This window comes from Haemaphysalis longicornis, unplaced genomic scaffold (assembly GCF_048455015.1).
Source record: "Haemaphysalis longicornis isolate Haplotype H1 unplaced genomic scaffold, Haemaphysalis longicornis Haplotype H1 scaffold_7, whole genome shotgun sequence".
In the NCBI taxonomy this organism is placed as follows: domain Eukaryota; kingdom Metazoa; phylum Arthropoda; class Arachnida; order Ixodida; family Ixodidae; genus Haemaphysalis; species Haemaphysalis longicornis.
This window is the reverse complement of record NW_027526422.1, coordinates 8526782-8552280: the sequence shown is the minus strand read 5'-3', so window position 1 is coordinate 8552280 and position 25499 is coordinate 8526782. Positions and strand designations below refer to the sequence as shown.

The 25499-nt window shown below is 45.2% G+C and overlaps 1 protein-coding gene across 1 annotated transcript; it reads left to right on the top strand.

Moving 5' to 3' along the window:
• The first annotated feature begins 1472 nt into the window (after positions 1-1472).
• Positions 1473-25487, top strand: LOC144144435 (peroxisomal acyl-coenzyme A oxidase 3-like). Its single transcript, XM_077675876.1, has 14 exons — positions 1473-1883; positions 3390-3623; positions 4392-4466; positions 4541-4630; positions 5031-5263; positions 5836-5932; positions 8029-8211; positions 9908-10030; positions 12828-12948; positions 13544-13777; positions 15165-15319; positions 18339-18471; positions 20024-20178; positions 21498-25487. Exons 1-14 carry the CDS (start codon positions 1734-1736, stop codon positions 21612-21614), a joined length of 2100 nt encoding a protein of 699 aa, XP_077532002.1. The 5' UTR covers positions 1473-1733; the 3' UTR covers positions 21615-25487.
• Positions 25488-25499: the final 12 nt, after the last annotated feature.

Sequence of the window (25499 nt, the reverse complement as noted above, 5' to 3'; positions counted from 1 at the left end):
ACGGTCTTGTACGTATACTTCACGTTGTATTCTGGACTTCAGCTTATCTAGAGTGAATTGCGTGCTTCCGAAGTAAAAACCTGGGATTTTCCAGGTCCATCTGAGAGGCTTGCAAATCGAGACCCCTGTGCATGGTTGTACGATTTCAGAAGGCCCTTGTTTCAGCAGAAGCATCCTTTTGGTCAAAGTGACCAAGCTAGCTGTCATTGGTGCAGATCGTTAGGCAAGAGAGGGGGACAACTGTATTACGTGATTCGTTTCCAAATTATAGAAGGCTGCGTTCACTGTGTGTTAATGGTGGAGTTCAGACTAAAACAGAGCACAATTTGAACAAGATCAGCTTTTGAGTTGTGTAAACTACAATGCAACCTGAATTCAGTTCTGTTTGATGTCTAGTTGTCTGCTTAGGCTGCCCGAAATGATTTTGCTCCCACAGACAGGATCCAATGATTCAACAAAACTGAACAGAGACTTCTTAGTGTGAACTGTGGTGCAAAGACTACATTCTGAACGTATGTAGTTTTACTGTGAAAATAAAATGAAAAGCTACTGTTTACGCAACATAAAGAATAAAACTTTTTTATATGGGACGAACTATTTTTTAAATACCTAAGTGTTCCCCCTTACTCAAGCCCCCATTCAGCTTGATTCCTCTTCGTAGACATTACTAATTCACACTGCCAGAACTTGACATACATTAAATGGCTCATTCATATTTTCAAAGACTGTTTGCAGCTGCTCTATAATTATAAGTGCTCCCCTCTATAAAATACATCCCATCTTTTTTTTTTTTTTTTTTTTTTTTTTTTTCAGTTAGCATACACCAAGTCTGCCTCCTGGGGAGGCTCGTGGAGACCACAACAGCGGGAAATAACGCTGAAATTTATGCCATTGAAGGCGCCCGCTCTGACTCTCGCGTTTGGCATTTCCGAAGCACGTTGTCGGTGACGAAGTCGAGTAACTTAAGGTCATACAGCTTATTGGTGCGGAATTCGGTGTTTGAAGAATGGTAACCGTTTCAGGAACCGGTTCGGAACCGTTCCTTTGATTTGTTCCGGTTCGAGTTTAAAAAATGGCGGAAGAAATACGGGGGTTCGGTTTCGGGCAAAATTCTGGTTTGGTTCTGGGTGGTTTTCAATTTGGTTGAAATACGGGTTCGGTTCGGTTAAAGCCCCTTCATCGGCTTTTTAGCTAACAGGCGATGAATAGACTTTAGGTTCGGTTCCGGGCAAAATTCCGGTTCGGTTCTGGTTTAGTTTGGTTCGGGTTCCGATTCGACACCCTGGTAAAAATCTGTGCGATAAAATGTGACATAACAACGCATTATGTACAAAAACTATGCTGATTTGATAATATTTTTTTTGCCGTCTTATGACTATGATTTGAAAACAAATCGAGCCAAATAAATACAGCAATAAACAACGGACCGAAGTTGGTCATGCTCTCACAAAACGGAGTTCAAAAAAGTTGTCGCTGCTCTGCTGACAAGTATGGTTAGGAAACCTGTTGTCTGTATCGGCTGGTATCGGCCGTGACTGTATATTCTGATTTCGGAATCAAGGAAAAGTAGTGTGGTTCCGCTTATTTGTTTTTACTTTGTGCCTCGTAATCTCTACATTCGACGCTTGCCTAATTGGAGTCGTCCCATGCGGCGGCCTTCAGTGGAGCTCAGGCAACTCAAGCGTTCAATTTGAAAGACGCACGGAGCGGGAGAGCCGAAGTCGTCCGTCGCTATGTCGTCGCAGGATGAAAACTCTGCTTCTGTTGACGAGTATATGCCTCCGTTCCCTTCGGGTCCCTTGGACAGCTACAGAAAGCTGGCATCATTCGATTGGAGAAAATTGAAAGTGGCCCTCGAAGGCGAAGACATTATACGTTTCAAGGTAAGAGGAAGTAATACGCGATCTGTCTCTGATCAGTCTTCTTTCGACGCGTGCGGGTCGAAAGAATTGGGACATATGCTCAGGGCAGCGATTCTTAATTCCCTTAGCAACAACAAGCCCGTTGAACAATCGTAATTTCAACTTAGATAGTCTGCTGTCTCTCTGAGACATGAAGCAATGACCTGTGGGACTGCTGTCAACATACAGCTGCGTCTCGGGTTATCTCCGTGTTCCTTGGAGCGCGCGAGCATGTCTGAAATGTAGTTTGACAGAAAGTGAGCTAATCGGGACGCAGCGACCCGCAAATTTATCGCAATAGTTTATAATCTCCTCCCAACACGACATGCAGCTAGCGCCGCTACATTGTTAATACTTCTGAAGGGTGGACAAGGAAAAATCTCACGGCCGTACGAGCTGTTACACGGAACGCAGGAAATGCGTAGTCCAAAATGTGTTGCATGTATAATCTTTTCCCTTTGCGTTTCGTTTTCCTCGTACAGTACCGACCAGAGCAGATTGGTACACGAGTAGATATATCTACCTGTATAAAAATGAAATTCGACCTGAAGTGGGACCCCGTACGATATTTATTTCAGGAGCACATAAATTGTGTAATTGAATGGCAGATAATGGCAGACGCAATATTTCCACTTCCACATTAGCAATATTGTCACCTGTGCGCATATATGTCACTCTGCTCATGATCAAGGCTAGTAGACCGCGCATCCTAGATCTTGTGAACAGAACAGTTGCAAAGGCTACAGTATCAGGGGCTCGATAAGCAGCAGGGTCAGCAGATGAAGTCATTAAAAATATTCTATAACCGTGTTTTAGTATTCTTCATATTAATACACCATTCCATGTAAGAGCTAGATGTGAGGCAGTGTTCGTGCATATATGCTGCACAATAAGTGAGTAAAACAACAGAGGGAAGAATTTCAAAAATCAAATACCGTGTTTTTCTTGCCGAAGCTACAACCTACACGGTATGGAAGGCTACTTAATAATTAGGCCACCTAGGGATCTTTCATGTGCACCAACATGTCAACACAAAATGAGGACTTGGTTGTCATAACATTTTAACAACTTCGTATTGGTTTGGAAAATTTTTCTGAGAAAGTATCTGCTCCCAAAGTAAGCAGGGTAGTTGTTGTCACCAAAGTTTAGTTTTAAATAAAAGGAAGCGGCAATAGTTATGAGGCATCACCTTCTGACTGTGCATGTTTGGCAGACAGGAGTAAAAGGAACAACTATCAGAACCGTCTATTGAGCTTTACTGTATTGCAATTGAACAATTCTAAAGCAAGGGATGCTCGACTGAGGCTCACCCTTTCAACTCAACTTCAACAGTAAATGCATCTGGATATGCATTTTTGTAATGGTCGGGCATAAGTTACAGTTCAAGGAATTCAGCTCCATTCGGGTGCAGCTTGCAGTCCAATAGTGTGGCCTAGGAAACCCTCTAGGTCCTTTTCCTTTCTCTTAGTTCCCACTTTTTCCGCGCAGGCCAAGGTGTTCAAGACTTTGGAGAATGACCCCCTGTTTGCTCGGCAACCCTTTGATGACATCACCCTGGAAGAGCACCGACACTTGTGCTTCCGGCGGATGAAGCGCATTTTTGAGTACCAGTTTTACACCCAGGAGGAGTTCTTCCAGAACCCCTTCCTGTCATCTGCTTGCAACAACTGCATTGGGGCATACGACTGGTCGCTCTCCATAAAGAAGGTCCTCTGCTTTGATGTGAGCAGCCTCAGTCGTCGTTCAGCCAGACCACTCAGAGCCTGCTGCTCAAAGAACTCGATAAAATGAGGATGGTGAAACCTGCTATGAAGCGGCACACAACTTAAATGTTCTCACCCCCCCCCCCCCCCCCCCCCCCCCTTCTCAGATGTGTCCCCTTTGCTTGGCTCTAGTGCACTTACCTGAGTGTAGTGCTTATAATTGTCACAATGCTCTATGCATAGTTCAGGTTGTGAGTGTTAGTCACTTCTATTTGTAGGCAAAAAGTATGCAAGCCACTTTTAGTTTTGGGTCGTGCTACCTCCTGTTAAAGTTTTGTTTTTTTGCCAAGTAGACTCAGCATACAGCACTGCATGCATAAAAAAAATGCATTCCTATAGCTTGGAATCATTTATTACTGGTCTGCGCACTCTTTTAATTGAGCTAAGCACCAGTATTGCTAACTTTTGCTCGCGCAGTTTCAAATTTCTTCGTAGAGTCAGGCTGCATTTGTAGCGGAGACGGTCAAGGAACACTTGCTCTTCTAACTAGTGTTTATAATAAGTAAAATTCCTGTAACCAAGGCTCATAACAAGGAAACGTCAACTACCTTTGTGCCTATTACGAATAGAAATGGCACAGCCTCTGTTTGTGGCAGGCAAATTTTCGTTTTAAGTTAAACTGCTATAAGTAGATGCTCGATAGTCGTTTGTATTAAAGCAACTGTCCTGATCACCATGTATGTGTTCTTAATTTGTGACAGTAATTTCTAGGTGTCCCCTATTCCAGATGTTTATAGGTGCTGTACGAGGCTTAGGCACAAAGAGGCACATGAAGATATTTGACGATATACTTAAGTTTGAGGTGAGTTGGCCTGTCATATCTTTGCTAAAGCCGCTCTTGTAGTGCATAGTGACTGAAGTTCTTCCATCTGTTAGGCGGCTGGATGCTTTGCACTGACAGAGCTTAGCCACGGAACAAACACAAGAGCCATGAGGACGGAAGCACTATATGATCCTAACACCCAGGCAAGTGGATGCATTGTTTTAAATAGGTAAATTGCTCCTGTCATAGTATCTGGAGGCTTGTAGTTCGCTTAAAAAGGATCTAATGTTGGTCCTCTATTATTTATACTTTCCTTTTCTTTTATTGACAGTCTTGAGACTGGCAAACATCTCCGTTGTTTAGACCAGTGCCACAAAAATATATAAGTACGTACTATAATTTACTGTGACCTTCATACACATTGCTCAAAGGCTGCCTTCAAACAGAACTGCAAACCCTTCGACATGAATCTGAGCTGTGCCAATCATTTGGATGACTGCCATTTTGTAAGGCACGCACTCGGAACTTGGAAGCATTTGTGCCAGCCTCGCTGCGTCAGGGTATTTTTTACCGGAGGGGAAAACGTGGCTGGGGGACGTGCAGGAGTTTGTGCTGAACACGCCGGACATTGAGGCGATCAAGGTGTGGTCGGGCAACATGGGCCAGACGGCCACGGACGCCATCGTGTTCGCCCAGCTGCTGACGGCCGACCACAAGAGCCGAGGCCTGCACGCCTTCGTGGTGCCCATCCGCAACCGCAAGACGCTGCTCCCCTTCCCGGGCGTCCTGGTCGGCGACATGGGGCCCAAGCTGGGCCTCAACGGCATCGACAACGGGCAAGTGGGGGTGGTGGCGGTGACGGGGATAACACCCGTAGCATCATGAGAAAGGAATGAAACTGAGCAAAGTGGGCTGTAGTGTGAGTTGGTAGGTCATATTGAAATAGTTACAGCGGGAGAGAGAATGAAGACAAGACAGACGACGGGACCAGCGCTGTGCTGTGTTTGTCCCATCGTCTTTCTAGCCTTTGTTCGTTTTCATGCTGCAACCATTTCACTATCAAAGCAGTACAATGTGTGGGTGGAATAAGTAGAGTAGTACATACATCATGATGCGTTGTAATCATGACTCACTTCTTGCTAACGTAAGGAATACAATGGTGAGTGCGATCATAGTTCTGCACCTCATCACCCTTCATCACCTGTCATCACATCCTCTTTTGTTTGTATCAGTTCATTCAAAAGAGGAATGAACCACGGATCTTTTTCAGTTCTATCCTTACGAAAATGAAAGATCTGAGGTTTGCCTTTTAGCGAAAGGAAGGCTGCGCTGTTTCCTTACTTTCACGGCTTTCTTCTTCACTTTGAGTCTGTGTTGATTAAATGCAAAATATTTTTCCTCCCTGCAGGTTTCTGTCTTTCCATGACTACCGGATACCTCGGGAAAACCTGCTGAACAGAACCGCAGATGTGACACCTGAAGGAGAGTACGTCACACCACTGAAGGTGGGAGTTTTGTCTCTTGCTTTAGCTTTTTATTCGCAGTCAAGTGCTCGCAGATATGGCGCGGCAATAAAGTTTGTAAAGAGAAGTTTGTAAGTTTCGTGAAAAGCAATATCTTTTAGGTGGTAGTATTACAACACTTAAAAAAACGAGGGGTACAAGTAGATTGAAATATAGTCATAGTTTTATATGCACTACGAGTTTGCCCACCCAGTGCTGTGCACGGCTAGGCAGAAAGGGGGCTACACTTCAGCTAGTGCACCTGCTAGCCCACCACTGGGTGGGCTAGCACACATATTAAGTAGAGTGGTACATATGCCATTGGTTACATACGAAATATGCAATTGGTTAATCGTGTTGTATAGTAGCAACCATTCTGGAAGGCCAATTCTTTGCAAAATGACAAACTGTTCTTTGTTATCTTTGAAGACAAGTACTGAATTGTCTCACAAAGTCTGGAGTGAGTCTGGGGCTGAGGATAAAAGAGCCCCACTGTCTGACTCTGGGGCCACAATCTAAACTCTGACAAAATAAGCACTACCTTTGTCAAATTTAATTCATTGCATGTGCTTCAATTTTTTTTAATGATATTCAGAATGAATGTCCCAGTTCTGGTTAAACAATACTTACTTGTTTTTGTAATGACAAATCTTGATTTTTACAATGGGCTATTGAAAGAAACAGCAATGGTTCTCAAAACATTCATCCATCATCTTTATTCGAGCAAGTTGTTTTCTCGAGAACTGTTTAAATATTCAGATTTTCTTGTTTGCATAGTCGGTGAGGTCTATTCCTTCTAAGTGAGAACTGAGGTGTCATTTCCGTAGACATAACACAATGATTTTTGTAATACTTATGCAAGTCCCCTTTTCAACTTTAAAGCAGGGCAGCGTGTCTTTGGTTTGAAGAGTTAAACTGTTCCCAACACTTTATTGTTATTGACTCGCAGCAGTTTCTTACTGAGGCAAACACTTCCCCTCAGTACAGTTTGTGGCCATGAATGGTGAAATCAACCATGAATGGTAAAATGAAATTATCTGTACTCGCCTAATGGCTATTTGTAAACAAGCACTTAGGCCTATAAATGTAAATGTAACCTCTAAATTTAAGATAAATGTATACACAAAGTTTTGATGGGCAGATGCTTTTTAAAGCTTTAAAAAGCATCTGCCAAAGTTTGTGCCCTAGTTTGTGCCCTAGGGCACAAACTTTGGCCCTAAACATTATTTGAGCACGCCGTTGCTCTACAACTAGTGCTTAGATTTGTTTTAAGTTTTCATTTTGGGCCAACATTTTGCATTGTCATACAGGCGCAGTCAGAAAACATATGGGGTGAATGCGAGATCTATTGCCTGTTCAACTGTCAGTGTCCATTAGCATATGACAACCAGGGACTTAAAATCTGAGATAACTGGTGCATTTGGCTTTGTGACCTACCCGGCTATTAAATGCCATGCCAGGTAATTATGCATGTAATTATTCATGTAATTATGCAGGCAGCACTGGCCTTTCTTCAGTCACTTCGTAAGCGGTCACTTTTTGCAATTGAGGGCATGCTCTTTTGTGTCACTGAGGAAACTGGAGGTCAGCTATAACTGTTTGTTTCCAAAGAAACAAAGTATTGTTGGCCCAAGAGAAGCTGAAATAGCTCTGAAAGGTGTGATCTTTCATTTAAAACAAGAAGTCAATGTGCCTTTTGTACAGGTTGCGTACAATGTGTACAGTTGTGACTCAGCGCACCAGCATCAGCACCATCGATCGTTATCTCCTTGTGATGGTGTAAATTAGTACCTACATAAATTTCCAACCCACATGGTGTCAGTGTCATAGTATATGCTGCGTACCCTTCAGAGTGACCAGAGCAGAAGCCATGCACTCAGTTTCATAGTTTTCACTTTTCATTGCACAAGCACTTTTACAGCCCAGGTAAGCCCAGATGGGATAATGCAGCAAGTCAGCGGCCCATGCAGACCTTAGTACATGCACATAGTAGTTGCACCATGCTGGACATTGGCATCGCTTTGCTACAGGGTGCGTCCCCCTTTTCGGAGGATGGGGGTGTGTAATGTGTTGGTCCTCCCCTGGCGCGACCCATGCAGGACCCGAAGAAGCGGTTTGGCATGACCCTGGGCTCCCTGTCCATGGGCCGCGTGGCCATTGTGGGCATCTGCACCACCAACCTCATCAAGAGCGTCGTCATCTCCATCCGCTACTCGGCGGTACGGCGCCAGTTTGGTCCTGAGAACCAGGAAGAGTTACCTGTCATCGAGTACCAGCTACAGGTGTGTGTATAGGTCGTTTTCCAACATAGCGGGGCTTTCTCGATCTACAGTTTTGGACTTGCTGTGGATGGTTCGCAGGTAGTCCAGGGATTCCCCATGGCCTAGAAATACATGTGGAAAACGAGTGCCAGATTACTTGTTGGGGAATCTGGTATGAATATGGGACTGATTAGGGGAAGAGCCACATAGCGGCTGATTTATCCCAGACTGTGAGCATTCACCGCTGGTAAGGCAAAAGGAGTCCATTCAAGCTTTGACAAAGCAAATGATTGTGTGCTTGTGCACGTCAAGTGTCATTTGAACACAAAGAATGCCCCGCCACTTGGAGACGTTGTTCCATAGGCTTCGTCTTAATGCAGCGCTAACATATTCCTCTCTACATCAGATCGGCCAGACATCAAGCCCATATTGCGATAATTGTGGTTCATATTACTGGAGTGCTCTGCCTATGCCGACTCAAGGTGCCGTTTAAAACATAAAATTGATTGCCTCCACCCTGAACCATTGACACTGAGATTGGCACTTGGACCATAGCCCTCTCCCTCCGCTTAGTGGAAAACCCTGTCCGCGCTATTCGAATTTCTCCAGAACAGTGGTGTGTCAACGAAATTGTAGTCATCCCTAAATTTCAAGAAACTTTGAACTCAATACCCTGAAAAAGGACCGTATTTTTATTTTTTTTTTCCTTACTGCTACTCTCCTCTCCTTCACTACACCTACTACCTTTTTCCCTCTCCTCCTTTCCCCGCCGAGTAGCATGCCGGCGAACTGATGTCAGCAAACCTCTCTGCATTTTCCTTTTAATAGAGAGTTTCTCTCTCTCTCTCTCTCTCTTTCTCTCTCTTTGCGAGCCTAATTATTCCAATCCAGTTGCTAGATAATGATCAGAAACATTCCAGCTCTTGTCGATAATGAAGACAGGATGTGGTTGGCATGCGTTTTAGCTGTCGCGGACACTATCTTGTTTACCTGAATACTTCCAGTGGCATAGTCTCATGGTTATCTTACCACCAGCCACCTGTGGCTGCCTCAGTTGGGACTGTTGCTGTCCTTGGGAAGCTTGGACTACGCATGATTGAGAACCCAGCCTGTCGGTAGAGACGCTCAGTGGCAAGTGTTCGGCCACTTCTGCTGTCACCTATGCCCTGCCACTGCAGTTATAATGGCGATACAGAAGCGGACATGCATCCAGTTTTCCATAAACTTCACACTCGAAAATGTAGTGCCCATATTTCAATGGGTGCTCAAACACCATAAGCCGACACCCTGGATTTGCCCTGTGGTAGCACCTGACTCCTGATTGACTAATGCACTTGCAATATTTGAGATAACACTGTGTATCAGGCTTCAAAGCGATACTTTCTGCTTTGCACAAAAAAGCCAGCTAAAAGGTCAACAAACAGAATGAAATGACTGCTGTGACAGTGGATGAATCGCGGCATGTTGCAAGGGGCTGGTGTGTGGTTGCCAGTGTGCCTTGAATGTCTAGACGCAGCCCATGTACATATCATTCCCAAAAAGTTTTTGAACATATCAAGTTTAAAACATAGGCAGTGCGGCCCTCACAAGGGTTTATACGATATTGTGGCAACGTGTCAGTATAGGCTGCCTTGTCTCAAAGGGAGTTTTGTCTGCATTAGTATTATCATTGCTGGTGTCTGTTTCTTTAGCGAGGACGTGTGTTGTTGTGTTCCAGCAATGGCGGCTGCTGCCGTTCCTGGCGGCTGCTCACGTGTTGAACTACTACGCCACCGCCCTGTACAAGGAGTTTGTCAGCTTCCACATCGCGGTCCTCTTTGGCGAAAAGTCTCCCGAAGTGGTAAGCGTCGCATTTCTGTCTGCAGTGTTAGTGGGGCAGGAAAGGGTCATTGTCTTATCTTTTAGTGAACCCATTCCTGGTGCTTTACCAGGCCTGGGGGATTATAACGCAGGTGTCTTTATGCAATTGTTTAATTATGTGCTTTCCATTTCTCGAGCAACCCTTGGGGAATCCTTCCGCTTTTCATTTTTTCTAGAAAATGTCACTCATTTTGGGTGCATTGTTTTAGCAAGCCAAGTTTAAACTGGCCTTTTTTTACCGCATTAAAAAGAATAGGTCGCTAAACAGACAAAGACGAAGGTAGACACAAACAACATATGGGGTGATATTGGCCTTGCATTTTTTTTCCACTCTCTCAGGCTTGGCTGCTAGATGTAACCTAAACAAAGCCAAGCACACATGCCATGACCAGTGCTTGTACGTAACTATGCGCTGTTTGAAATGTCAGAAACAGAAACTTTCTAATATTGAGTGTTGGGCTAGTAGTTTTGTCATTGATAGGGATACAGTGACAGGAGAAGATGTGTATGACGGGACAAAATGTGTACAGTGGGACAACAGAGTGCTGTGGTGTTGTTTTCCCTTTTGTCCTGTCGTACACACTAATTGTATTCGTACCGGAAACCTTCTACTCAATGCACTGCCTTTTATCTTTTACTATTGCTGAACTTCGCCTCGTGCGACTCTACGTTACCTCCATTGCCGGCTCACTGTCTCTGCTTCACACTTGGACTCCAGTAGCTGCCATGAGACTGCCTGGCACTTTTTGCGACCTGGTAGCTACTTGTGGGTAACTTACAGGGCAGCTGTAATGTGAACACACATTTTAGCTGGTTTTTTTTCCCCTCGTAACAGGTGATGCATTCCTTGTGAAGAAGGGGAACATACCTGAAATTGGGTGTTTAGTACCAGGGCACATTTGTTATGTGAGCACATGGGAATGCACTGATGTGGGAGCAGATACCATAAGGGCTAGCATTCAGGTTAGTTATGCGTAATTGGTACACAGGGAGTGGACAGCTCAGACAAGGGGAAAGAGACTGACAGACAAAGTGTGAATGCTGGGAAATCATTCTTTGTCACAGCTACGAGTGTAAAATTAAAAAAACGAAAACTGCACTGCAATCGGTGCATTGAATAGCGAAGGAACCTCAATCTGAATGTTCTTCTTACGCAGTTGTTCTTGGGGCAAGCGGTGATTTCGTTACCCACATATTGATGGTGGTGGCTCTTGATGATGGTAGTGATGGGTTGCATTTGAGAGCCCATTTGGGAGTTGCTGCTGAAGAAGGCTGTCAAGAATACTGTATAAACCGGTATATAGGTCGAATTTTTTTCCAAAAAAATCGCACAAAAGTCGCCCCTCGTCCTATATATAGCGGTCATTGGGAGAATGGGTAAATTGTTGTCTGGCAACAATGTGCAAGCGCTGTCCGTCGCCATTGCCCTTTGTGTCGGACTGCTCTCTCTCACTATCAAGCCTTTATTTGCTTTTCCCTTTTCTCTAGTTTTTCGTCTTTTATTTACTTGTCTTGTGTGTGTGTGCGCGCATGCATTTCTGTACGTGTTTGCTCCGAGATGAGCGGTGGAAGTCGATGCCAGAGTTCACCACTGCGCTTAAGCTGAAGGCGATTGAGTCGCCGAGCAGAATGGGAATATGGCGGCGCAACGCCAGTTTGGCGTTTCGGAGAAAAGTGTGCGGTACTGGCGGAGCCAGAAAGCTCAGCTGTGCGCGTGCAACCCCCGGAACAGATCGTTCCATGGACATCAAGCGGTGCACCCCGTGTTGGAGAACAAAGTGCCGGACTTTGTTCAGGAAATTCGGTCACGATCACTGCCGGTTACAGGGGAGGCCATCCGCGGACCGGCTCCGTGAACCGTACAATGAGTGGATAGCCGGTAACAACGAAAAGACATCTACGGGCCGGCTGCAAAGACTTGCGACCGTGTCGAGCTGGGTGTCCTTCTCTTGGCAGTTGCTGCCCGACGACATGGTTGCACGAGCGTTTAGTAAGTGCTCCATCAGCAACGTGCTTGATGGCACTGAGGATGACAGTGAGAAGCAATCATCCTCTGACGACTCTGACAGCTCGAACGAGTGACTTCAGCAGGCATAGTAGGTGGCAGTGATGGACGGGCGTCGAAAATATAGACATTGTGTGTGCGCTTCTGTGCCGAGTTATTTTTTTGTCAACTTTTCCCACCTCAAGGCAGGGGGTTGCCCTATATTCCGGTTTATACAATACTTCTCAGTGCATCAAATCCAAAGCTATTTTTAAAAGCTGAACTATGCACTTGATTTCTAGTTGTGAAGGAAGTTCCTTAACTGCTGCAATAAAAATAAACAGCTAGCCCAGTTTTCATTGCAGTGTTCATGTCTCCTGCCGGTTAAAACTTTTTTCTTAAACCATTCAAATGTTCTGCTTTAAGCTTAATAGCTTCAAAGGCAAAAATCACACTTTGCCCATGTTTAATTATGCGTAGTTTTTATTAGGGAAAGAAGGACCTCATTGGTGCTATAGACTGGGTGTGTTACTGTGCTCCTCATTAAGATGAGTGAGCAGTGGCACGTGCTATTGCGTTGGTCAAATAACATGTAGGCTCACAGTCCCAGTTCTTTGCACCACTAACGAGGCACTACAGTTGCGTGCCTGCATCAGAATCTTTTGAAGTGTTGCAGGGTTGCCTCGACCATTGAAAAGAGAGATTCATTAGCTTTTGGAATTTCGTAAGACGTTGCCTTCACGCGTGCTGTGGGCAGAGAAACGGCGGTGACTAGAGTGGTTGCGTCTTGCAGTCGGAGCAGGGAGTGGAGCTGCACATCCTGTCGTGCGCCGCCAAGTGCAAGGTTGGCTGGCTGGCCAGGGACGCCATCCAGGAGAGCCGCGAGGCCTGTGGCGGCCACGGCTACCTCAAAGGTATTCCCGGCCTTCGCTGCGTGCTCCGTCGTCATGCCGCGCAGTGAAGCACCAGTTGTGGCACCAGAATGCCAGGAAGTGGTGGTGGTGGTGGTGGTGGTGGTGGTGGTAAAAACTTATTTATCCAGAGCTGTTAAGAAAGAGGCACCGGCTGGGGGCACCAGCACACTACAGTCCCCTAATCGACGGCCAGAAGTCCGTGGGCCCTAGTGGCGAGTTCGGCCAGCTGGATTATACACTCTTGCACTTGTGGGTCGGAGCTGAGCAGCGTAGCCTCCCATTGCTCTAGCGTGCCAGGAAGTTTTGTTGCAACCTTTCCTGCAATGGTTGTGTTTGCACGTGTGACTTCATGTTTTTGGAAATAATAGATACATTGTCAAAAGGTATTCACTAAACTAATAGTTCATTTATTTATATCTTTTTTTTTACTTGAGCTATAGCGGGGCCCAAGCCTCTGATAACTTACCAAAAATAAAGGATATCGCAAAACCCCGAATGAGGGAATAGTGTTGCAGTGAAAGTGCGCGTGGGAAAACGGGGAAAGAAAGTGACCTGGGGGTGGCTGCCTTCCCTCCCCCCCTGCCCCTGAGTGCAGTGTCGGGGCTGGGAGAGCTGCGTAACGACAACGACGCCAACTGCACCTACGAGGGGGACAACAACGTGCTGCTGCAGCAGACGAGCAACGTGCTGCTGTCGCTGGTGCAGGGGCGCAAGGCCGGCCAGCCCCTGCCGGCCTCCATGGCCACGGTCCAGTTCCTCAACGACATGGAGAGCATCCTGCAGGGCACCCTGGCCGCCACCACCGTCCGCGAGATGACCGACGTCCACGGTCTCGCCACTTCCCTTGCCCATAACGTCCTTCACGTGAACGGAGGGGGCTGATGAGAATCTTGCTGAATCTCGCTCAGTAGTGAGAAGCATTGGCCTTGCCTGAAATTTATATTGCAATAAAATGAGCTGAACTGTCAGAAAAATTGATACAGAGAGAAGGAAAATAATTGCGAGGCTTGTTCGACGCACATAAAATTTTCGGCTCACATCAAATTAAATTTAAATTTCAGCTCACATTAAAGGTCGTCAGGTGGTCAAAATTAATCCCAAGCCCTCCATTGTGGCGGGCTGCATAGCCCAGGCTTTGCTTCTGTGCATTAACCCTTTAAGGGTCAAATTTTTTTGCCAAATGCAGCCCCCTAGGGTCGATTTTTGTTAGTGCTGATTTAAATTCTTCGGATGGATCTATTTTGAGAAAAAAGTTATCGTAATTTTTTTAGGGTGACTGTGAAGTGACAAAAAAATCATTTGTGTTGTTACATACATGTGGTTTATTCATCAGTAACACAAAAGATATTCTAAATAAAAACAAGAGAGTAACAAGCCAGCACCTTTTGAGTGATTCGAAATCAGGTAGACATCAGTTTCACGGGTGCAAAAAGCAGGAAGCGCCCGGAGGACGATACCGAAACCAGCTGCTGCACGCGGGCACACGGCCGGATGCGCGAGCAATAGGCAGCGCACCGCTCCTATTAAATACACAAAAAAAAAAAAAACACGAGAAAAGAGCCTCATCAGTTTCGCAGGGGCCTTTGGTCTGTGGCGGGTGCAAGAAGTGAGAGGCGCCCGGTGGGCGATACCCAGCGCGCCCCCTCATTACCAGATGCGCAAGCGATAGCCGGCCTGCCGCTGAAGTAAATCATAAAAAAATAAAAAGAACAGCCATTGAAAAGAAAATAATTTAACTTATTTCTGCAGTGTGGCAGCACATGCCAAGCAAGAGAAGTTGGCGAAAAAGGTGCGCTTTTTAAACATATAAGCAATGACGCACATATTCGTTATTGACCATTTTGGAGGTGTTTGCAGAGGACGTATATGTACGTCCGTGACCCTGAAAGGGTTAAACCCCCTAAAAATTCGAAGAAAGACAAATGATAGAAACATTTACCGGGGTCTTTGCTCAGTATTAAACCACGTAATGAAAGCACTTTTTATGCAGAGTGGTTAGTTCGTTAGTAACTCCGCCCCCTCTTCCTCCCTCAGGGAAATCGACGCTTGATTTTTCTAAACAAGCCTTGATGGCTGCTGTGATCCTTGTTCTTGGCCAGTCGCTCATGGCAAAGCAGCTCCCACGTGGCGAAGCTTCGTATGAAACCGTGGACGTTTGGCCCTGAGGCTGATGATGGCTTTGCGATGTCTCTGCCCTGTCCGTCTTCTATGCGCAGCGATTCTGGCGGCCTACAAGTGGCTGGTGTGCTACCTGGTGCGGCTGAGTGAGGAGAAGTACACGACCCTCGTGTCCCAGGGAGAGGACCAGTTCTCGGCCAAGAACAACACGCAGGCCTTCCTGCTGCGCGAGCTGGCCCTGGCCTACATCGAGGTGGGCCAGAGCCCCTCTCTCCCTCTCTCTGTGTGGCATTAGTTGGCACTGTGGGGCGCAACTTTGGCGCCTTACTCACCACTGCTACTGGGAGCTACCGACGGGCGATGGAAAGGAAAACGATGGGAGGAGTAACACTTAAGCATCTTACATTGGAGAACAAACTTGGCTGCAAAACATCACCAGCTGAAAGTATTGAGAGGAAGAAACGGACATGCTTGGGCATGCAGTGTAGGGAGCTAGCAACCACTAGACCACCAGTGTAACAGGAGATAGGGGTCCAGAAGAAGGGGAAGGCCCATAACTCGATACAGGGATGACATCTGGAAATTCGGAGGCAAGGGATGGACTAGGGCGGTGCAAGCCAGGAACAGTTGGAGGAACGTTGGAAAGGGCCTCCGTCCTGCTGATGATAATGATGGCGATGATGAAACTGATGGTGAAGATGACAATGACTACGACTCCAAGAAAAGCCACATTGGGTGATCCATTTATAAGTTTGCTTAAGCAATCTAATCATCACCACCACCACCACCAGCCTATCTACACCCACTGCAGGGAAAAGGCCTCTCCCATTAATCTCCAATTATCCCGGTCCTGTGTTAAATGCGACCAATTTATGCCCGCAAACTTCTTGGTATCATCCGCCCATCTAACTTTCTGCTGTCCCCTGTCACGCTTCCCTTCTTAGGATCCCTAGAGAAGGGAAGCAATCTAATGGGGGGGAGGGGGGGAGCAGCAAAAAAAGGGATACTCCTATAATTCAGCTCAATAGGCATATCGGGTGTAACGCATAAGTATCAAAACCAATTTGCGTAGATTGCCACAGGATACTGGTCACGTGACAGTTGTTAGCGACTTCTATTATGTTGGAAGCGAGTGAAGCGCAGTTTGTTTTTTGCTTTTTATTAGCAGTAAGACAGCTTGTCTGGAAATGTGTACACTGAGATTCTGATATTTCTGATCACTTTGTCCTCTTTTTGTGCTAGCTTCTTTTTTGTTTTTGATCGGCAGGCGTGCACATTGAGGCTGTTCATTTATCTGCCGTTCCTTCTGGCTCATGAAGCCAGCTTCATGGGCAGAAGCCATTTATATTGACCTTTTTGTTTGCTTTTCTTTTTTCTTTCATACTCTTGATTTACAAATTAACTCCAGGTTTGCTCAACACTGGCATTAAAAATGGTAACATCCAAGTTATCCTCTGCAGCATTATACAAGTTTGTATATTTCGTGTGTTGTACCAAACCAAAGATTCAAGCTCTGTATTCTAGCACCTGTGTTGTAATCTTGTATACCATATGATTTTTGTGCCAAAGAGCAGATTTTCTCACAAACCGGTGTGACGTTGGTTGTTCCTACTTACCTGGTTAGTTAATATGTACAGCCTAGTCCACTTATAACTATATCCAAGTGCCAAGGAAAATCTATCGTTATAACCGATAATTGCGATAAGCAGTGCAGAAAAAAAAAAAAGACGAAACAGAGCTCAAAACATTTTACGGTAGCCGATCGATTTTTCAGACCTGGAGGGGAACGAAAATAGTTCAAATAAAAAAGCAGTCCAAAAAATCTGTGAATCATTACTCCTGTAAGACAACTGGCGGTTCCTCGGGAAAGTCTGGAATAACAAGCCAGTCCGCATATTTGGAGTCCGAAAAAATGGTCGGTTACTGTATTCGCATGCAAGCGAGGTCGTACTGCTACTTATTTGCGAAAAGAAGCCATAGCCAGTCAGCTTTTTTTGCCGCATGTGAAGCTGGCGCTCATCTTTTTCAAGAGCATCTATAGATGCTTCACCTCGCTTAGCTGAATGTCCTTGGCAGAAACGAAGTCCCCGAAAGACTGTGATGTGTTGCGCCTCCTACGAAGACTCTACCTGAGTAGGCTGTGCAATCGCTTCGTCAAAGTCATCAATGTCACCACTGTGCCCGCAGCACGTATCCGTGCCACGATCGCCTCTTCAGGGAGGCACTTGGACGTTTCTAAAGCATTGCCCCTGACGCCCCATCCACGGAAAGATGGAGGCAGTTGAAGAGGCACCCAGTCAAATCCAAAGCGCTGCACACGGGACACAACAACCATATGCGGGAGCGAGCGGCGCCGTGATCTCAAGAGCAGGTGCGAGGACGATGTGAAAGCGGCGGAACTGGGAGGGGGTTCGGAAGGAAAACTGCTCCCCTCCACCTCTCGCTTCCTCGTAAGCAGCGCAGTCTATTCTTTTTCCAAGAGGTAGAATGAATGCGAGGCGCATTGCGGCTCGCGGCGCATGCAGGCGGTGCGGAGAGCCGGCGGCTCACATTTTGGGCGCATGCTGGAATCGAATTTAATCGTTATATCCAATATTGTGGCACTGGAGCATTGTGATAAGCGGTTTATTAACACGAAAGTGTTTTTATGCCAGTATACACCAAGATTTTGCTGAAGCCATAACTGTCACGGAAATGACGCCAGTACACCTTTGCCAAAGCGACCTCCCACCAGGGCGTTGCTCGCCAAGCACACCCTCAAGACGGCCACCGACCCACCAATCATGCTCAGCTTCAGATTTCGATGCACATTTTCGATGCACATATCACTTTTGTGTTTTACCGATTCCTGTGACCGAGAAATCAACCAAGGGTTTTTTTACCATAGAAAGCATACAAAAGTGGACAGTGCCATAGGTGTTCTTCATTATATCTGCTATTGTTATAGTACATGGTATTGCTATAAGGGTACTCGACTGTATCACCGGGAGATATCCAAGGAGTTAGCGCCACCCATTTTTGGTACCGAACATCAAGCTCTGTTCAGTAGAGGTATTTTCAAGGGCCCATGAAGGACTTCCTTCAAAGCAGTTCATGCTGCATTTATTCTCATTCACCCATTCCCTCAACTTGGACCACATGTCCTTCTTTTCTGCATCAAAGGCACTCCTACTGGTGCCACTCAGAGGGTTACAGGTGCCAGTTTGCGGTAGCTTGAAGGCATTACGTAGGGAGAGGCTTCTGATTGAGACATTTGCTGTCTTCTTCAACAGCACACCATCGTGGAGAAGTTTCAGAACTTCATTGCGGACGTGAAGGACCCTCAGCTGTCTGCTGTGCTGCAACGCATCAACTCTCTCTTTGCTCTCTGGAGCTTGGAGAAGCGGATAGGGGACTTGTATGGTGGTGAGTAGTCAAACTACCTCGCTTTTATCTTGTAGTTTGGGAGGAGCACAAGAACCGTGTCCTGAAAAATGTAGTGCATATGAAGTGATTGCAGTGAGGCAGCGAGCGGGTTTTGCACCGAAGAAAAGAAAGCTTGGGCAAAGCCACATAACATCTTCTGAAGCTTCTGTTATTTAGGCAGAAAGCTCCCTCCTTTTAGGGGCGAAGCTCCTTAAGTCGTGGGTCTGTCCATCCCTTGTGTCTCGTGGTACGTGACCGCCGCATGCTTTCGGAGATGTCGCAAAGTGGGCCGCGTTGCACGCGCAAGAACCGGCTGCAACCGGCAGCACAAACTCGGCACCGGGAGCGCGAGCTTGTCTGTGTTCGCCAACGGAAGCGCGAGCGCACGTGCACTGTGAGGGGGAGATCACACAAGAGATCACGCCACGAACGCAGGCAGTCGTTCTCGGAGATCGAACGAGACGCAAGGACCTTTGCTCGTTTCCTCTCGTCTTGTTCGGGCACAAGTTCGCCCTAAATAAAAGTTCTTTCTTTACCGTTGTGTCCCATCCTACGTGACAAATTGTGGTGGAGGTGCGGGGTAGTCCTCGATGGCGCGGGGTCTTTCACCAGGTCTGGGCCTGGGAGCATTGACTCCGAAAATAAAAGTTGATTTGTACAATGTACGCACACAGTCTTACGTCTTTCTTAATGATGTAATGGGCGAACTTTCACGGGAGAGTTACGGCTACCGATGGTCTCCCCCTCTCGAGCTTCGCCCCACTTATCATCATTCATTCCGTGGATATGGCGTGATTTTTTTTTTCTTTGTACGCACTTAACCCATGGTCCGCTTTTATGCGCTTCTATAGTCTGATCCTATCAACCATTTCCTATTAAACATGACATGGTGTGGGGCATTGGGTTGCAGGCACTTGGGCCCCATTTGTGCTGTTTTTTCTACGCCACTGTTGCTGTGGTTCTCTGCCGTCAACAGTCTTGCATGGGAAATAGCTAAGGGTCTCTCCGAGGCTTTTCTTTCATCTGCGTTGTTTCACAATCTTCTGTCATCTTAGCACATCAACTGCAGGTCGCTACGTGTCTGTACTGGACTGCGTGATGCACATTCCCATGCTTCTGTTGTTCTAGAAAAAAAAATGTTCGGCGGGCTTTGATAAATACCGATGCTAGCCTTTCAAAAAACAGTCAAAGGCTTGCCAAGAAGTTAATTTTTTTATACTCATCTTTTTCTGCCTGTTTCTTTCCGCTCACAACAAGTTGTGGATGAGCTACTTCATAAATTGCATTATTTTAGTATTTAGCTGTTATTGCTCAATGCCCACTACGTTGGGAGAGCTGTGACTGAAGTATGTGACATTTTTTTCGACATTGTTGTTCAGAGTACTTTCAGATAACAGTTTGAGCTCGATTCGAACACTTCTGTGTTTCTTTGTGTGTCTTTTTACCAGTCCTGTGTGCAGGTGTAATTTGAATGGGAAGTATCGTTACTGGGAGGGTACTGCCATGATGTGGCAGAATACGATTCAGGCCCCATCACTTCCCTCTGCTTCAGGCGGATACTGCTCCGGTGAGGCAGCCAAGAACTTGATGAGGGAAGGCATTCTGCAGCTCTGCCGGGAGCTCAAGGACGATGCCGTCACTCTGGCCGATGTCATCGCCCCGCCCGACGTTGCTCTCAACTCTGTCCTCGGATGCTCGGACGGGCAGGTCAGAATAAACCAGGCGCAGATGCTTTCTTTCCCAGCGGCTTGGAATGCTTCAAGAGGACTCGACTGCATAGCATAAAGCAAGCTGGCAGACCGCAGAGCTTTCTCTTTTCTCGAAACACCATGAGGATTGCACAGAACGATGACACAAAGAGGAGACAACAGGGGATGCGCTTAACCTGTTGTCTCCTCTTTGTGTCGTCGTTCCGTGCAATCCTCATGGCGTTTCAAGTATCAGACCAACTAGCCCGTCAACAAATCTTGCTGAATTTCTTTTTTCTGTCCAAGGATAAATGTAGCAAATATAAGTCTGCTTTAAAAGAAAACAGGTTAAATACACCGTTAAATATACATTTGGTTAAATATACCGTATTTTCGCGCATATAACCCTCACCAAAATGTAAAAATTTCAGGGGTGAAGAAGGGGTGCGGATTATAGGCAAGTTATTTCTTTTGGTGTAACTTCACCGCCATGCGCGTTGGGCTGTGATGTTCCTACAGCAGTAATAGTCACTAAGTCACTGTTATCCCATTGACAGTGCTTATTTTGCAAACACAGCTCAACAATATACCAACCTGAAAAAATGCACGCAGCGAGTCATCTAGTTACGTAGTCAGATAGGCAAGTTCTTTTGCAAAAATAATGGTGTAATGTTGCTTGAGTAGTAGCTTTGGTTCATCCTTTTATGTATAAAATGTGCGGCAATATGCGGGGATATATATTTTTTTAATCGTCGATGGAAAGTGAGGGGTGCCGGTTACTATACGCAGGGGCGGGTTATACGCGCAAAAATACGGTAACAGCTTTGGTTTGAGCTGCTGTCATTCATTTTAGAACAGCAAGGTGCTTTACTTTGTGGTTGGTTCCTTGTTGTTTTAGGACACTGGGGTTGAAACAGGGATTTATTTCACGGGAGAGAAAGGAGAGGGCAGGCCCCTCTTGTGGCAACCTCTAAAACCTTGTGTTCGCCCGTCCTATAGCGGTTGGGAGATCATGTCAAGTTTGTGCAGTAAAAGTAGAACATGCTTGAAGCCATTGGTTCTTCCTTTTCCTTCCCTATGCTTCTTAATTTTGTGCCTTTTGTAACAATCTGGCACACCAATATTAAGTTTCACCAAAAAAAATAAGCAACTTTTACCTCCTTGGGAGACGAAGATAAATATGCACAAAAAATGAAAGTTTGTTTTAATTTGTAGTATAGCCTTGGTGCCACACATCATTGAGCTGCTTGTGAGAAAATGAATTTTTTTGGGGAGCTCCTTTCTTGTGTCGAAAACCTTTTATTTGCCCCCCCCCCCCCCCCCCCTGTTTCCCCTCAGGTGTACAAGAAACTGTTCCAGTCGTTCATTCTCTCTCCGGGTGGCACCCAGCGAGCACCGTGGTGGAAGGAGTTCCTCGACAAACCCAACATGGGTTCCCTCCTAGCCAAGCTCTGAGCTCAGTCCTCGATGCCATTGCCAGCTGCTTAGAGAGCACTACTGCCGGTAGTTTGGTGACGAGCCATTCCGTACGAGGTGGTTGTTTGAGCACTTTTTGTACACACAAGCGAGAATGGGATAGTCCTCTTTGTACCGAACACTCACAGCGGCAGGTGAGTTGCAATGCTCAGGTTCCATTCCTCATTAGTGTGGCCGTTTTTCTTATGGAGGTTAAGTACGAGAAACTCCATGCCTGTGAGATTTCAGCACACATTAGAGGTCCTTGTGAGGTCTGGATTAATCCACTGTGGCGCTCCTCGTAACCCGAGTGCACAAAACCCGAATCGTGTAGCAATCGTATCAATGCAGTTTGTCACCAAATCCAAATTTAGATATGTCTACCGCATGTTCCAAAGTTACACCCAATGCAATTTTCCACGACCTTTTTCTGAGCATGACTTTCACTAGGTGTTTTTATTGCTTCTGCTGTAGAGTGCTGTAGTGTAGTTGACAATAACAACTTGTGCCTTAGCAGGTCACGCAAAGGGATACACAGGGTCCTCCCCCCCTCCTTTTTTTTTTTTAGCTTCTAAGCTGCTGAAAGTTGCATGTGATATCACAATATGCTCAAGCTGTTGACTTCCTTTGTTAGTCTCTTTCTGTACTTTTACTGTCTCTTTGGCATTACCTTGTTTGTGCAAAGTTCTTGATGATCTTTTTTTTTTTTTTTGATGCAGGGGAAAATTTTGTGAACTTTACTGTTTTCCTGTGCCCCAAAGAAGGTTCTAAGGAGCAGGGTTTTCTTTCGTCCTTAAAAATTTAGATTCGAGAATAGTCTTTATGAAGAGAGCACATAATTTTTTACTTAAGGGAAACTGGAATGTAACAACAAAGTGGCTTAATCAGTTGATTAGGGTAAATACAGATATGCCACTCATAGAAGCAGTAGTTGCTTTTAATCCAGAAAATGCTGAAAGTGTGAAAGCAGGTATCGCTATCTCATTTAAAATAGTTTTGGACCAGGACAACCATAAAGTGGGCAAAGGTTTCGAACCGCAAAGGTTTGAAAAGCACCTAAATAAGCCTGCAGGATTATATTAGTATTTTCTTTAGCCGAAGCTGTGTATGGGATGGTACTGTAGGCTAGGTAGCAATTTTTAATTTTATTGTTGCAATTCTTTATTTTTTTAAAGTTTTTTAACATCGGTACGTAATGCAGTGAAGTTGAACGTGCAGTTTCTGCACTTTGTTCAAGCAGTTAAAGCCTTGTGGCTTGTCGGCAATTGGTGCTTCACCTTTTTGTACATTATCAGTATTGAATACTTTTTGTATTCATCTCTTCGGAGTATTTGCATTCTATTTTCTTACTGTGCCACTAGCTTCAAGGGCACCTTAACTCTTCTTTTTTTTTTGATTAAGTGCTTTAGTTTGAAAGCAATGCATAGTGTGGCCCAAATGAGGAGTGAAGTTTTGGTGGAGTACTTTGATCATACAGGAAATTCCTATTTGAACTACCTCGTTCATATTGGCTTGTTAGCATTTATTTAGCTTTTTGAAATATTCCTCTCGTTTTTTTTTTTGCACCCTGTGTGCAGTCTTAGTCTTGACGGTGCGCTCTTTGTCACATTGCATTCATACTCTCACAGTGTGGTGGTTCTCCTTCGAAAGCAAGAGAGAATGAACTACTTCTTTGTGGGACGCTGGTTTTGGACACATGATGTCAGTTTTTATGAGACCACTGCCTACCGTATTTATTCAAATCAGGCTGGCTCCGATTTTAAGCCGACCCCTGAAATTCAGAAGGCCAGAAAATAAGAAGCCATACCTCAAATGTAAGCTGGTCAAAATAGTCCAAGACGACAACAGCCCCAAAACATTTTAAAATGGCATTCATTAGCCGCAAACCTGCTTGGGTTCACTCAACATCATCGTTGTCACTGACTTTGGTGTTTACGTCCTCCTTGTAGCTGTCACCTTCATAGTGTGGGCGCACTGTTCGTGGCTATCAAGTGCATTTACAATGCTGCACCTGTTGAATGATCCTGCCCTCAAGCTTTGTGGAAGTCATCCTAAGCTTGTCTCGAGACCCCCTCCAACGCAAATGTTTTTCTCATCAGTGTTGAGTTGCGCCTGGCCTATAGTTTTAGTGATGTCTCTGCCACCACCACAACTTTCTGTTTACAGGCGGCACTATAATGACAGCGCATACCGGTGTAATGCGGCCAAGCTGGCAAGGTTGCGCTGCTAAGTTGGTGCGGTACACTCAGTGAGCATGATCAAAATGGCGGCCTGTCACTTGGGCTTTGGTTGGCTACAGCCTTGGATATTGGTGGCTACAATACTCTCTTTTATGCAAAGTCTCAGGCAGCACACACTGCATGCCGCTTTGACATGTGGTGTTTTTATATAAACCTTCGAATCTAAGCTGACCCATATGACTTTTGTATCTCGCATTTTAAGGAAAAAAGAATTATGTATTAGCTTATAATCGGGTAAATGTGCGACTTCACACTTTGTTGCTAGGTGGTTGTTGCGCTGTGAGAGGGCATCGTATGTGGGCATACGTGCGGGCAAACAGTGGGCTGTCTATCTTGCTTAGGACTTCTTCAGCTGAGCAAATATATAGATATAAATAAGTATAGTATATAAATAAGTATATATATACACTTATATATAAGCACATATGTACACTCCTAGGCTATTGCTTGGTACGTGTGGCTGGGCTGTATTTTTTGCTGTCCACAACAGAACTGTTGATGCCCTTTTAAATTCTCCGTGCACCCCTTTTTTGTGTGCAAACTGTTAAGTGGTGTGGGAGGGAAAAAAAATAAAGATATCATGGTGACAGGGACACTGGTGTGCTTGCTTTGTATGTGCTGTCTGAAATTAAGTTCTATTTTTTACCCGAGTCTTAAATGCTTGAAGCCTCACCACACTGTGAAAAGTTTCTGATCCAGTTTGTTCCATGCAGTGCACGTCCACATTTGAGGCATTTGCAGCTATAATTAGTTTCTGGCTCATTTGCTTTTATCATCAGCGGGTACAACATTGTTGTTCAACATACCAAACTTATCAGACAACAGCATTGCATTTTTTTTTTTCGAGTAGCCTTTTTTTTACTCGTTGCACCCTTGTTTACGATAAGGGCTGTAATTTTATCATGTGGCTGTGGATAAGTTGTTATAACAAGGCTTTGGAGTATCTCGTGTAGTGGCCACATTGTGTGGTAAAGTTGTAGTTAGCCTATAACAGTTGTTAAAGGGGGGAATGGACGTATAAAAGCTAAATCTGAAAGCATGAGCTAACCACTAAGCTCTTATTCATTGAAGGAATCTTGCCAAAAGAAAAAAGAGCAATCACTCAGATTTTATGCAAAAAATAAAACGTTTTGAAACATGCATGGTGCCACTATTAGCACAATTTCTTTGTGGAAAACGCATGCAAGTTCCCAATACACACTGAAAGAACATTGTGAGTGCTGATAGATAGCTGAGCATTCATTAAAGTGTCCACTGTTTACGAACTGTGGCATGTGGCAGTGATGATGATTAAATGCAGAAAAAGTTGCTTCTGCATTTTGGTTCTGCTTCTGCAGTGTCTGGGTAAGCAAATTTTACTGTACGTTTAGCATGAGCCTTTTGAAAGAAAAAGAGGAAACTTGAGAGACAGACATTTTCAAAAATATTTTTGTTGTTCCAGTTTACCATCGACTAGTATTATGTTTCTGTTTGTTTCCTTTTTGTCATCGACTACTATTCCTTTTTTTTTTTATTAGTTATAAATCAACAGGACTCTTCATTTGTGAATCTGATTGCTCCTAATGAACTGCTTTTGTATGGCAGAACTATTCCTGTTAAACAGCTGATTTGTAATAAAGGGACATTGTGTGAAGCTCGGAGAGTG

What these genes read in the sequence shown, in the direction of transcription:
- LOC144144435 (XM_077675876.1), top strand. Translation starts at nt 1,734, where the DNA reads ATGTCGTCGCAGGATGAAAACTCTGCTTCTGTTGACGAGTATATGCCT. An exon ending in TATATGATCCTAACACCCAG is followed by an intron (nt 4,631 to 5,030) that starts GCAAGTGGATGC and finishes GGGGACGTGCAG; the next exon opens with GAGTTTGTGCTGAACACGCC. An exon ending in CGAGATGACCGACGTCCACG is followed by an intron (nt 13,778 to 15,164) that starts GTCTCGCCACTT and finishes TTCTATGCGCAG; the next exon opens with CGATTCTGGCGGCCTACAAG.